We start from the raw sequence: 12,805 nt of genomic DNA, 5'->3' as shown, positions 1-12,805 counted from the left end.
TGTGTGCAGGAGACGCCTCTAACTTGTGATGCGCGTAGATGCTCTGGAGGCTCTGCTTTTTTATCACCGCCTGTCTCCAGGCTTCAAGTTCAATCGCGTTCACCTCCTGCGTCACAGCTTTGAACCATCCTTTCTCCGATGTGGCCTTATGTCGCTTTGCCCCTTTGCTGTAGACAGAGTCGAGCCTGGCGTCTGGCGATGGTGTTTGACCAGTTCGTCCTCTTCAGACTGGTCTCTTCAGACTAGGCTAGGTGGCGCAAGCTACCGCCTGTTACAAAGGGTATAGCCATTAACATCTATCTATCTACTCATCCACTCAGCAGCGCGCTGGGCGCGCTGCGATCGTATTCGATGTCCTAATTCGATGTGAGTGGCGGCAAGAAACGGATGCATATCGGTTCTCAAAATTAGCGGTCGCTTTTCGCTGTTCCATTATGCACCGTCGCTCAAAATCGCCCAAGTGAGTTGCTGAAATCAACCGCTTTCTTCAGGCCGTATTTACCCCGGGATTGAGAGGCGCGATGCGCTTACTTGATCCCTCGATCTTTCCGACGAATGAATAGAGTTTGTGGTAACGATTCCGTGTTTGAAATAACCGTGGTATTTCAGAAAAATGACGGAACGTACGCTAACCAAGACCGATATTCATAAGATGGTACAGCGAATTCGTTCCAATAAAACGAGAGAATCGCTGCGGAAATTGGAGGGTGCAACCGCATCGAAAGAAGCAAGCACTGAGGCAAGCGATCTTCGAAATTCTGTGTTACGGAATGGAATATCCGCGTTGGATGCATTGAAACGTTGCTTTCGCTTACTTTCGTTGTTAGGATCTGGACAACGGGGAAGCCAGCAGCGGCGTGAGCGTGTGTATCTTTCCCTGCAACAATCCCATCGAACAAGTGATCGCGGAATGTTTCAAGCACGCCAAGCACGCTCGAACTGCAGCGTCCCCCGAGACATCGCAGTGTACCGCATCCGAAGAAGTAACTGACGTCTCGTTATCGGCGTGCGAAACCCTTCTGGTGAGTTTCGCGTTGTTTTTTCGTGCAACCACCGGTATGTCCCGCGAACAGAACGGACCAAATATAATGCCGGAAGATCCGCGATATTCAATTGAACTCTTTCCATTTCAGAATCAGATTTCTAAAAAGATCGAAGAACTTCAAAATGAGATGAAGTTGTACCAGACGCAGAACGAGAACCTGAAAACTTTGCAACAGCAGTATCACCAGGCAAGTGTGCATTCACCCCAAAGCTAACAGTGCGGTGGGAGCTATCTGCTTGTCGGACCTCCCTTTTATCACCTGACACTGCCCCGTGTTTGGGTAGAGCCACAGCTTCCACTGCACTACCAACTAGGGGTTGAACGAAGTGTAGTTTGATAGTCGCTATTTGGATGCCGCTTCCTAATTGACATGAAAATGGCTGTTTTATTATTTCGATGCCTCTGGTCAACCCAGCAAATATATATTACGTTGAATGGCATAAAGTTCCCTGTCAAAAGAAATAGCTTTAGGTGTTTTAGTTTGGTGGACATTGCACCATCCACTAAAAAATGGTAAGGGCATGTGCCAAGACAAATGGGATTGGAACAGTTTGAGCCACCACAATGTTATTTCGATTTCCCCTAATTGTTTTGCGATATCTGGCACAATTCAGAGGGTCTCTGCTAGCTCTGTGGCAATTTTCAAAAGCAGCTGCTTTCTGTTTGTCCAAATGGCAGAGGACTCCTCTTTCGGAGAAGGTTACTGATGGTGTTTATTGTGGTGACCTTGAGTGTTAATTTTGATGTATGAAATAAATTTGACAAATAAGATCCTAAAACCTCAATCGCACCAAGATGCGTTGCATTCCTTAAAGCAAATGTTTTACCACTTTCTCTGAGCAGACTGCATTGTCACAGGGGACACTTCCGTGCTGGTCTTATGGTCCTCTAGCTACTCAACCTATGTCAATGCTGATCCCTGTATGACTGGACAGATACCGAGTATGCCAAAGCTGAAAATATCTCAACACCTGTTAGAGAGTCAGCTCTAAATGTTGTACGCATAATGATGGCAGGCAGTTAGGCAGTAAACATAAGCATCGGAGGATAGTTTACAAAAAAGAAATGCAAGAGACACGGCGAACCGTGACGAAAAACACGACTAAGACACATTCGCCACGTGTGGAAGGCCGAGAGGAGCAAAAAGTGATGCTACCCAATGGCATTGACGTCGCACGATTTCAGAATGGTGCCGTCCATGTTGTAATGTTGCAACTCAGAAATAGTATCTTGGTTTCATTTTCCAGATGCTAGGTGACCTCCAAAAGGAGAAGGACGCGTTTGAAGCACACAAGCAAAAAGAAATGCAGAAACTGAAGGCCGAAATTGACGAGGAAAAACGAAAAATGAGGTAGGTAGACACGTGCGGCCTTTGTAAGGCGTCCTTTCATTTTCCTATACTGCCGCGCAGTGCTGCTAGACTCGAAATTTATGGCGTTATCTTTCTCTCCGCTGCTCAGACTTCAGAAGATGCACAAGGAAGCTCGCCAAGTTGTTGTCAGGGCCAAGCCAAAAGCAGCTGCACCTGAACTCCCCAAGAAGGTTGGCGATTCCCTCGCAGCTTTTGGGGTGTCAGCTTTTGGGTTGTCCGCACAGGACACACTTTTTGCCATGGACAGCATCTGTTAGACTAAGGCGGAGGCTTTTCTTCCGGTTCCGGTCTCTTCGGGACGTTTTTTGCCAAAGGGAAAGTCACCCTCCGCTAGCGTCCTTGGACGGAGCCTTGGAGCGTGCTCATGACGTAGGGCAGGTTGATTGAAGTGAGTGAAACGGGGTACCTCCTTCCGTGGGAGTTCCACAACTGAGGTAATCTAGTAACGTTGGTTGTCAGTCCTCACCCTCCCAAAAACAAGAAAGGGAAGGAGACGACAACAAGTATGCGAGGAGGAAAGCCATGCTGTTTGTGTGGTTGATATTCTCACTGAAAACATACATGCGCACTGCAACGTTCCCACTTTTTGAGATGCGTGCATGCTTTTTCTGCCATGCTCGTCATAAACTGTGTCCTGTTTTGGACAGCCCTTTATCGGCGGGGTTGTTATTCTTAAACAAATGATTATCGCTTTTATAGAGAATTTTAGTTAATTAATTTATATATATTGCTTTTTGTCAGTGCTAGTGGTTAGAAATAGCAGTTTAGTAGTGAACGGTAAAAAGAAAATGATCACCAACCTTTCTGTCCAAAGTGCTATACTGTAATTTCGGGGAGTGGAGAAGAGGATATTGTTTACTGATTTCCTAGCTGGTAAATTGATGTCACGTGGCCCGACGTTAGGGTGCCAAGTTCAGGGACGTCGGGCCACGTGACGTGATGTCATGGTGTCAAGTCGCGTCATGTGATACCATGACGCATGGCATGGTCGCATGACTTGACGTCGTGGTGTCAAGTTGTGATATGTCATCACACTGCCTCAATTTCCCCACTTAATTCAGCGGGAAAATGAATGGATGGATGTACGGACAAATTTCTGGGAGTAAGGGCATCCGTTAAACAGCATTTTATGTTCTAAAAACCATACCTTTTTGTTTAGGTTAATGTTTCTCACTTTTTTGTTAGATTGTTTACAGAAATTTTCATTCCAGTATGACCTTTATTTCACGATGACCCTTTTAGTGGCTATTATAATCACTTTCGTCGACCAACTGCAAAATTGGCTTTACAATGAACAAAAAACGACGAGCTCTACCAATCCATGTAATGGGAAGCAACACCCAAAAGCCAATGGTAAGAAAGGAAGCATTGCAAATAAAAGCACCGAGGATTCATTCCTTCAAACACCAGGCAATGTTCATGTTGTTAGTACAGTCAAACCCGTTTATAACGAACAGCAGGAAACTCTACGATCAGTTCGATATAGCAACTAGTTCGATATAGAAAAACCATTTACAACGAACTTCCACGACGCGTTCGTTGTAAGGCGAGAGCTTTTCTTTATCTCTCATCTCTTCGGTTCCAAATTGTAACAAAACGCTAAAAATGTTTTTTTTTTTTTTTGCATTAGTGCAGAGTGTGTTCTTTTAGCTTCTCTCCCCTTTTGAGTCAGTTCTCTTCGTAGGCATCCGCTTTGGGATGAAGTTTTTTTTCTGTGCGTGCGTGCAGTGTTTTTTTTAGCTTTCTCTCTTTCTAGGTAGCTTGTCTTTGTCAATTTTGTTCACGGCTTGAGCTTTTGGAATTTTCTTTCTTTCCTAGATTTTTTTTTTTTTTTTGGTGGGGAGGGGGGAAGGGAAAGGCTAGGAGACGATTGTTTGCACGTTTTTAAAAGCTTTCCCGTGGGGAAAAAGTTCGATATAGCCAATATGTTGTTCGTTATAAAAAGCACTTTTTATATGCATTTTTATTTACTTTTTCGTGAGTTCGATATGGACAATATTTCGCTGTACGTGGGTTCGCTCTAAACTGGTTTCACTGTAGTGTATTGATGATAAGGTTAGGGATGGCGGGCATTGCACTAAATACATATTTTTTCTCACAGGCACCGGACGTCGAAGCCAGTAATCAACTACAGAGGAAGCTGACCACAGTGACCAGCGAAAACACCCGCCTCAAGGCCAAACTCGAACTTGCGGAGCAGGACAGGGATACCCTCAAGGCGATGGTCAAGCAGCTGGAAGAACAGAGGCTCTCTCTGCTGGACAAGATCGAAAAGTCGTCGGACGTGGGGTGCTACCCTGGCGTGGACAACCTGGCGGCGTCTCCGCGAAATGGGGACTCTTTGGGTCCCCATTTCCAAGTGGAGAGAGACCTTCGATCCGCGCAGGAGAGCGCGCAGGGTGACAGCCTCTGCAGGGAAGTGAAACCCGAAAAGAGTGAAAGTTCCTTCGACCTCGCTTCCGAGATCTGCATCCGTGAAGGCGTGGCGAGGACCAGCGACGGAGGTTCCGACTCTGTTCTGTACGCCGCCACCGTCGTCGCGCGCCTCTCACTCGACAATGCGTCGGCGATGCGGGCGTCGAGAGAAGCAAATTTGCCGGCAACTCGCAGCAGGAATTTTTCCAGCCCCGTCTGGAACGGTGACCGTTATGCGATGGAGCGGGCAGAGCTAGCCGAAGAACGTGCGGTGAAAGAGAGCGTGGGCGGGGCCTTCGGGTTTGCCGCCAGGGACTTTGTGACCTCCCGAGACAGACTTGGCGTTGCAGGATTTGGAAGTTGCAGTTACCTCGGTGATGTTTGTGTCGAAGGAGAGAATGTGAGAAACAATCTGAGCAGTGAGATCGAAAAACGCGTACGCTTCGAGTCGTCTTCGGTCTTTCAGCGGGGCCAGGAAAGACTCGACGACGCGACCGCATTTGGCAGTCTTCAAGCACCGCCGAAAAACGCGTCGTGCGAGGTGCAGGACTCCGTGGACTTCCTCAACACGGTGACCAAAACTGGGATCATCACGAAAGAGGTCCTGAGAGGCGTTCCCAGAAGCGGACTGCTCGGCCTGAACGCCTCTCCGCAGCGTTGGATGTCGTCAGAGAGCTTCGGCGTCAGGAACGTGTTGAGGCAAGGCGGAGGTAAGACGGTGCCCTCCTTGATGCCAGTTCATCGTGAAGGAGAGCGCACTAATGGTGTTTTGGCAAACAACAGCGTTTTGGACGAAGACTCGAGCACCCGGATCTGCAACTCCGGAGTCTGTCCGCGAGCCGACGGGGCCAGAGGAAACGACATACGGTTGCCCGTTTCAACAGTGACGGAAGCTCGGGAGGCGAGCGACAACGTTCGCAAACAAAACGCGATAGTCACAGAATTGGTCGCAAAGTCGAGCCAAGAATTTACGTCGAACATGCCTTCGAGCGTACTTAAACAGCCCGGAGGGACGACGGTTGGTACTTCCGGAGCAGAACTGAATCACGAGTTTGGAGTTGGCCACGGCGAGAACGGGCCGCAGCACCCGGAGAAACCAGGAATTTCCACCGAGGAGGGAGCGTTGAGCCGCAAACCCGAAGGAACTAGGCTACACAGGCGGGTCTCGGCTGAAACGAAAGAACTTGATAGCGGCGCAAGTTTGGGCTCTAAGATCAAAATAGGCGAGCGAGTGAGCGACGAGCACTCCGAAGAAGGAACGACCCAGGACCTTCGAGATATTCTGGAGAACTTGGACCCCAATGGCACAATTCAGGCCCATTGGAAGGTCCCCGACCAGACACCTTTGGAGAAGCTCCCAGATGGGGAATCGGCAACCCGGCATTCTAACGAGGGAAAAGTGGGTTCTTCGATGAAAAAATACTCGCAGGTGAATGCACGGTCTCTAGACGCTTCAAAGACATCCAGAGGAGTCACAGCGGCCAGGAAATCGCAGTCGGTCCAGATTCGGTCGTCCGCCGCGACGCGAGAGAAGAGCAAGGAGGGGAATTCCAGCCGGACGTGGGCCTTGGATTCCAAGGGTCACCGGATGTTCCTCACAATTGTTTCCAAGGAAATTGATCCTTTCACCCAGGTGATAATTTACACCTTCCAGAACGGGGACAAGAAGGACTTGTATCCTGATGGTAAAGTGGTGAGCTTTTCTTCCCATACGTAGTGCCACTTTTCTGGTGAGGAGGGTTCCGCATTTTCGGTGTGTACCGTTGGACCCCTAGAAGTAACCCCTGGGCCGGTTTTATTCACATTAGGGAAAACTGAAAAATCCTGAATTAGAGCTGTGTTTAATGGAAAGAAAACATTTTCTGCAGTTTTATTTTGCATTGATGGAGAGCACAACCACCGCTGAACTGTCTGTGGGACTTCCTTGGGGAACCACACCATTTATCTCGTTTCCTGCTCTTGTTGGTAGTGGAACATTTTTGTGGTATATTTCCCTGGAAGTCTGGGAATCACCTCTTCGACATAGGCATCAATAATCACTACATATGATTTTCGACATCCAAGATAGACATAGAAAAATGTCTAATAAAAAATAAACCCGAAAAAAAAAAAAATCGAAGTAAAATAAACCCTGAAAACACGGAACCCTAGTCATAAAGCGCAGATGTGTGCATTGTTAGGGCTTTTCTAATGTCTCGTGTAACATTCCTTTCTAGGTGTATCATTATGCCAAGAGCCAGACAGTTCATACAGTGTACCCTTCTGGAAAGAAAGAAATCCAGTTTGCAAAGTAAGCCATGTTATTTCTAATTCACTTTATCATAGCAACTGCCATTGAGTGCAAAAGTCTTATTTTGAGTTATACTATTTAAAATATGTTAGGTATGTCACTGCTATAGAGGGGGGTTCTTTTTCAAGGTTTTACGGTGTGTTTCTTACAAAAAATAGTGAAAGCTACACTAATGCAGTCTGTGTAGATTAATTATGTTGCCAGGAGGATAATCATTATAAGTCAGTAATTAACTAAAAGTTTGTTAATTAATGTTTTAATCGTTAAAGATAAATATATGGTTCCAATTAGAAACTTGCTGATTGTCATTGAAAGCCACTGAATCAGTATACTTTAGAAAGACTTGTAGTGCGTGGGAGGCACGGTAATATGTCAAAGTTATTACTCGTCGAACAGGTGCAGGGCTGGAGGTGCGAAAGCACGCTGGCATGGTTTTCCCAGTTTCTTATCATCCATGTTTTCTAACCGCCAGCCTTGCGCCTGACAAACTTGATGAACAAGTTTTATTTAATTATTTGACTTATTGCGATACTTAGCCCCTATATTATGACCCCCTGGCCATATAAAGCAGCGGAGCTGACTGCCTTAGTGTAGCTTTCACTGCATTTTTGAAACAAGTTTGTGACACAAAAAATAAAACACCCCGTTCCTGCTCTGTCTAAACAAAGCAGAAAAGTAATCAAAACTGTTGGAGAGAAGTTGAAAGCGGCCTTTCTACCAGCCTCGACTAATACTAACTGGTCCCAAACGATTCCTTTTAAGAACTGCTTAGTGCGTCTGTTACTTGAGTATGTGCTTTTTAGTGCCAGTTGTTTCTCAATTGGAAATTAAACCGATACAGTTGTGCATTGAAACGCCCAGTTTTGATAAATGTCTTCACGAAACCTCTTTCGATGGTTACACTCGACGGTGCAGTGGTCAGAGGGAGCTGCACGGGAAAGACGGCAACATTGAGGTGACATACCCCAACGGAACCATTCGCCGGGTGTTTAGCACCGGCGAGGAGGAACAGGAGGCCCCAGATGGCACGGTTGCTCGGAGACTGAGGGACGGCACCGAGATCGTTCACTACCCCAACGGGCAGAAGGAAGTCCGTCATGAGTCTTACAGGGTGGGCAGTCCTTCTTTCTCACTGAGGCTTTCGAAGGAATCGCGGAATAAACCCGCTAAATTACTCAAGCTTTAAGCAACTTTCTGCGAGTGCAGTTGCACATGCCGCATGTACTGGCGTCTGCAACAGTTACTGCTCCGGGGCAGAAACCTAAAACAAACGGATCTTTGCCAATGCCTCTTTTTGTGCTGGTTATACTGGTTAGGCGAGTGCAGGCAGCATGTGTGCCCACATTCCCAGCATATTCTCTTTGGTGCTTGAATAATTTTGCAAAAGAATTATTGCAGGCAATGCAGTAGTCGCAAAAGTTCCTACCTTTGGTATAATGTTGTGTCACTGCTGCGTTTCTAAGAAACATTGCTTTGGAGGAAATAACTGGAAAACATTATGTAAGCTGAAAGTCTTGTAAAGACTCTCTTTGCCATCTAGGAACATTGACTCTCGATTGAGAAAGTGGTTTCTGGTATACAGGGTGCAGCCGGTATTTGAGAACAAACACATAAGTAAAGCAAAAACTAACTTATCCTCTTCAAAAATCAATGTATTTGCACCAAATTTGGTAGACAGGTCTCCCGGTCCATACTCTCGAAAGTCATTCAATAAATCCACCATTATATGACTTCGTAAGCATGTTCAAGACTTAATAAGGTGGTCCCGATTGATGTTGGCCATCACATCTACAATGGCAGCCTTCAATGAGGCTTCGCCGCCGCCAATGAGAACGAACGCCGCGCCACTCAAGCTCTAATAGAGCATTCGGTGCATACGCTCTGAACCGGAAAAAAAACAAAAAAACACGCACACACAGATGCTTTTAGCATTTGGGTCTCCCCCACTGTGGAGCCTCCCCTAACCCCCCAAACAAACTTCACAAACATTTGCGCTAAAATAAAAAAAAAGTAGCGGCCAGCTTGACCTGCCTTGTAGACTTGAATGCAAGGCCCGTTCCCGGCTCTTCACAATTGTAACCATGAAGCTCGAGCCCGGCCTGTACCTGTGCAGACCTCCAGCTAGACCTACGGGCCACGAGGCAGCCTGCCTGCAGGGAGTTTCGCGGAACACCTCTTTCTCTTTTCAAAAAACAATTTTTTTATAAATGAGTTTTTATTTTTTATGGTAAGCCATACCTACATATTTCAGTCGGCACTGCAGTCATATAAGTTGAGTGCATTTGCACACAGCCTGAACCACCCCGGAACAGAAGTCCAGGGCGGTTCAGGCTGTACTCGGAGGGGTATCATGGTCGCACCCCCGCGCGGGTAGAAAAAATTCTATTGCTACTAGGTGAGAGCAAAGGCCACACGAAGAGCCACCCTCAGCCCAGCCATAGCTTATCAACTTCAGGTTGCTTTGCAGTAGCCCCGATTGGCTTGCTGGGATTGTCGTTGACAATCTTCTGGATCTGATCGATATAGTTCACTGTTTTAAAGGTATCCGATTGTCGACAATGCTCCTTCTTTTTTAAAGCTGTTTCCAGACTTTAAAAACAAATGATCTTGTGATTTTCATAAAGGTGATTACCTCTGAATTGCTGGTGTTGGCGGCAAGATTGTCGAGCGTGGCAAGCGTTTTCATTTCCTGCGTGTGGCTGCATCCATCTTGAGTGGAATACTAGATAAATGACGTACGTGCTGCGAGTTATGAACACTTTTAATTATTGTCTGAGCATTTATGATACACCAAAGGTGAGCTACAGACAAATGTAATTATTGTCCGAGCATTTACGACGTGCCAGAGGTGTGTTCTCAAATACCGGCCGCACCCTGTGTGCTTTTTCAATAGTACCGTTGGCTTCAGTTAAGAGTACTGGTTTCAGATCGTAAAACCTGATGTAAAGAATTGATTACTGGTGCATTTGAGCATGCGACTTGAAGGAACAGGTGCATTTAACCAAAAGCTAACTCAGCAGTTGAAATATTGTATGTAGCACTGGGCCCACTTACTTAGGTTTAGATTACAGACTTAACTTTTTAGCAGCAGTTACTTTCTCAGAAATTTATTGAGTATATAAAAATTATTGCAGCATGTTTCAGAAATCTTAATTGACTGTGAATTACTTGATAGTTTTGCAAACTGCTAAGAAATTACAAAGATTTACATGAACAAATCTGGAAGTCATATTGAAGGCATCATTGAGGCATTCTATTTAGTGTCAGGATTAATGTGCAGACCCACATATTTTTGTTAAATTTGGAAGTGCCTGAGGCTTCATTTGTACAACTTACCTGCCAAATCTTCTAAAACCCAAGTTTATGCAAAAGCCATGAAATATTAACCCTTTGAATGTAGCATTTACAGTAGACTCTTCTAACCAAAACAGTTTCGCATGTCAAACAATCAACAGTTGCGAAGTGATTTTTGCAATTCTTGGATTGAGATAACTTCTTTTTTTTGAGCCTCTATTTTTTCAATTGCAGAGCCGGTCCTACCCCAATGGTACTGTGAAGACCATATACCCCAGTGGAAAGCAAATCACAAAGTACTCAAACGGCAAAGTGCGTGTCAAGGATGCCAACGGAACAGTGCTGGTCAATACATCATCTTGATAATCTCTCGCCTCAATTCAATTTATTTTAGAGGAAAAAGCTGCAGTAATGTAGCTTGAGAAGGCCCCTGCCCCTATGTGCTTGCTTGGCTTTTGTAATTAGTGCAGCATGTTAACTTTCCCATTTTTAAAGAAGTGTCTCAACACACCTACCATTTGATCAAGTAAAACTTAGAGGCATGCAAATATACAATTTTTTATTGCGAATCGAAGATGAATATTAAAGATTGGCTGCAAATCAAATTAGAACATTTTCGAACATGAATATCTTACATTTAATGTGAATTGAGCCCACATACTTAAGAGGGGACACTGGCTATAGATTGAGCTTCTGAACTATTCAAGTAATCAGAAATAAATTTGCAGGGGAGATTTAATGTCAGATGTAGGTGTACTGTGCCAACTTTCAGCTCTAGGACAACTTTACATACCTGCGTAAGATGCGTCACTCCTTGTTAAGAAATCTATAATATGCAGATGAAGCTATTAAAGGAGCTGTGCAACGATATTCGATTGGGATGTTTTTCTCTCTACACGAGCTTACTGGCACACCTGGGACTCAAGGATACTCACACGCAACGCCATTGGTGAAGAAACTCCTTTGTTGCGGTGTAATTTCAAGGACAAAAGCGATCATTTTCATTCAATCTCTCCTTTGCAAAATTTGATGACGTAACTCGGGGATCGGAGTACACCCAAGTGACGATATTTGAATGCGGTTCATAGATTGGAGCCGAGCATTGCGTGGGCACTCGACTTGGGCTCGTGACAATTGCTAGCTCGAGAAGCATTCGGGTTGTGACCCTTGTCCAATCGCTGCAACGACGACAACAGCCGAGCCATAACAATGTCTGGAACTCAGCGCGTGTCCTGCGCTTTGCCAACCCAGCGCGTGGCTATGATCAACACTGGCGGCATATAATCGGCTCCAGATCACGTGGCCGCTTGTTCTGGCTGCGAGTTGAGGGGGTGAACGCTGCTCGTTTTTCTTAAATTTTTTTCTGGGACTTCCATTGCGTGGGGTGAAAAACGAACGCGTGTTTCATAGGTCATTAACGTTAGGGATCCGTTCTAAGCGGTATTTGTGCACAGTACAAAAATTGTTGCATCGCTCCTTTAAGCACCATTTTGACCGCTTAAATATAAAGTGGGGGATGTCAGATTTTGGGGAATCTAGTTTTTATAGCTCAAATGTAAGTATTTCAGGAAGAGTTTAAGAGGGCGCGGTACCTCTATTTATTCGTCCGTTTCAGCCACCAGATGGCGCGCGGCTCGAAACGTGGTTGAACGCGCAACTTCTAGATGGCGCCAGTATCGAGGTGTGAAAAGGCCCGCGTTATCCGCTGCATGAAATAGATCCCGAAATGTGCCGTGTTCTCCCGGCGGAGGAAGTTTCTCCCTCCCTCGCGCGCGCTTGGTATGTACGCGCAATGGCCGAGTCCGGCCTCTGCGCTGTGTGATGCAGTGGGTGGCGCTCGTTTCTGTTCGGAGGTAGGAATAAAAATGCCGGTCCCCTTTTTTGCGACGCTCGTTTCTATAGCTTGTTTTTCTTCTTCTTTTTTTTTTTTTTTCTATCTCAAGTGACCTACAGTACTGCCTGTTCGAAATCGTCCTTTGCGGTGAGCGATTGAGAGTCAGGTTAGCATTTTATTTGGGTCAGCACTACACGTTCAATGGAGACCTCGGGCGGCGATGTAAATATGCATTGCTCCCCAAAGTGTGTCCGAGGTGCGCAATGACAATTGGAAAGGGTATTGAAAACGCGCGACCGTCGGTTGGTAAAATACGTGCGTTAGATTCACTTATTCAGTCTAATCATTTTTGCCAACGTCTTTTATCTGTTTCGACAAATGACATGGTCGAGTCTATTGATAACCTTAGCTAGATTGGACGTACGGAGTGTCCGGGCTTTAAATAAATTTGCTTCGTTTATGTGAATGAATAACTGTTTTCTCTTTTCCGTGCTCGGTGCTATGCAAAAATCGCTGAGATGTTATGGTCGCTCAGTGTGGCGGCGTTTTGCACGC

The 12,805-nt window shown here is 45.8% G+C and overlaps 1 protein-coding gene across 1 annotated transcript; it reads left to right on the top strand.

Annotated features, from left to right (window-relative positions):
* Window positions 1-320: 320 nt before the first annotated feature.
* On the top strand, window positions 321-10,789 carry LOC8043671. The gene is made up of 10 exons (XM_040208525.2): window positions 321-460; window positions 610-739; window positions 828-1,022; window positions 1,134-1,232; window positions 2,293-2,396; window positions 2,506-2,587; window positions 4,519-6,525; window positions 7,049-7,122; window positions 8,038-8,233; window positions 10,651-10,789. The coding sequence occupies exons 1-10, from the start codon at window positions 435-437 to the stop codon at window positions 10,777-10,779; spliced, it is 3,042 nt and encodes a 1,013-aa protein (XP_040064459.1). The 5' UTR covers window positions 321-434; the 3' UTR covers window positions 10,780-10,789.
* The last annotated feature ends 2,016 nt before the right edge of the window (window positions 10,790-12,805 follow it).

Source organism: Ixodes scapularis, unplaced genomic scaffold, assembly GCF_016920785.2.
Source record: "Ixodes scapularis isolate PalLabHiFi unplaced genomic scaffold, ASM1692078v2 PGA_scaffold1__304_contigs__length_218370807, whole genome shotgun sequence".
Taxonomy (NCBI): domain Eukaryota; kingdom Metazoa; phylum Arthropoda; class Arachnida; order Ixodida; family Ixodidae; genus Ixodes; species Ixodes scapularis.
The sequence above is the reverse complement of the archived record's forward strand: the minus strand, read 5'-3'. Positions and strand labels throughout refer to the sequence as shown.

Coding starts and splice junctions, on each gene's coding strand:
- LOC8043671 (XM_040208525.2), top strand. CDS start 435: ATGCACCGTCGCTCAAAATCGCCCAA. Junction 2,397..2,505: donor GAGGAAAAACGAAAAATGAG/GTAGGTAGACAC, acceptor TCCGCTGCTCAG/ACTTCAGAAGATGCACAAGG. Junction 8,234..10,650: donor TCCGTCATGAGTCTTACAGG/GTGGGCAGTCCT, acceptor TTTCAATTGCAG/AGCCGGTCCTACCCCAATGG.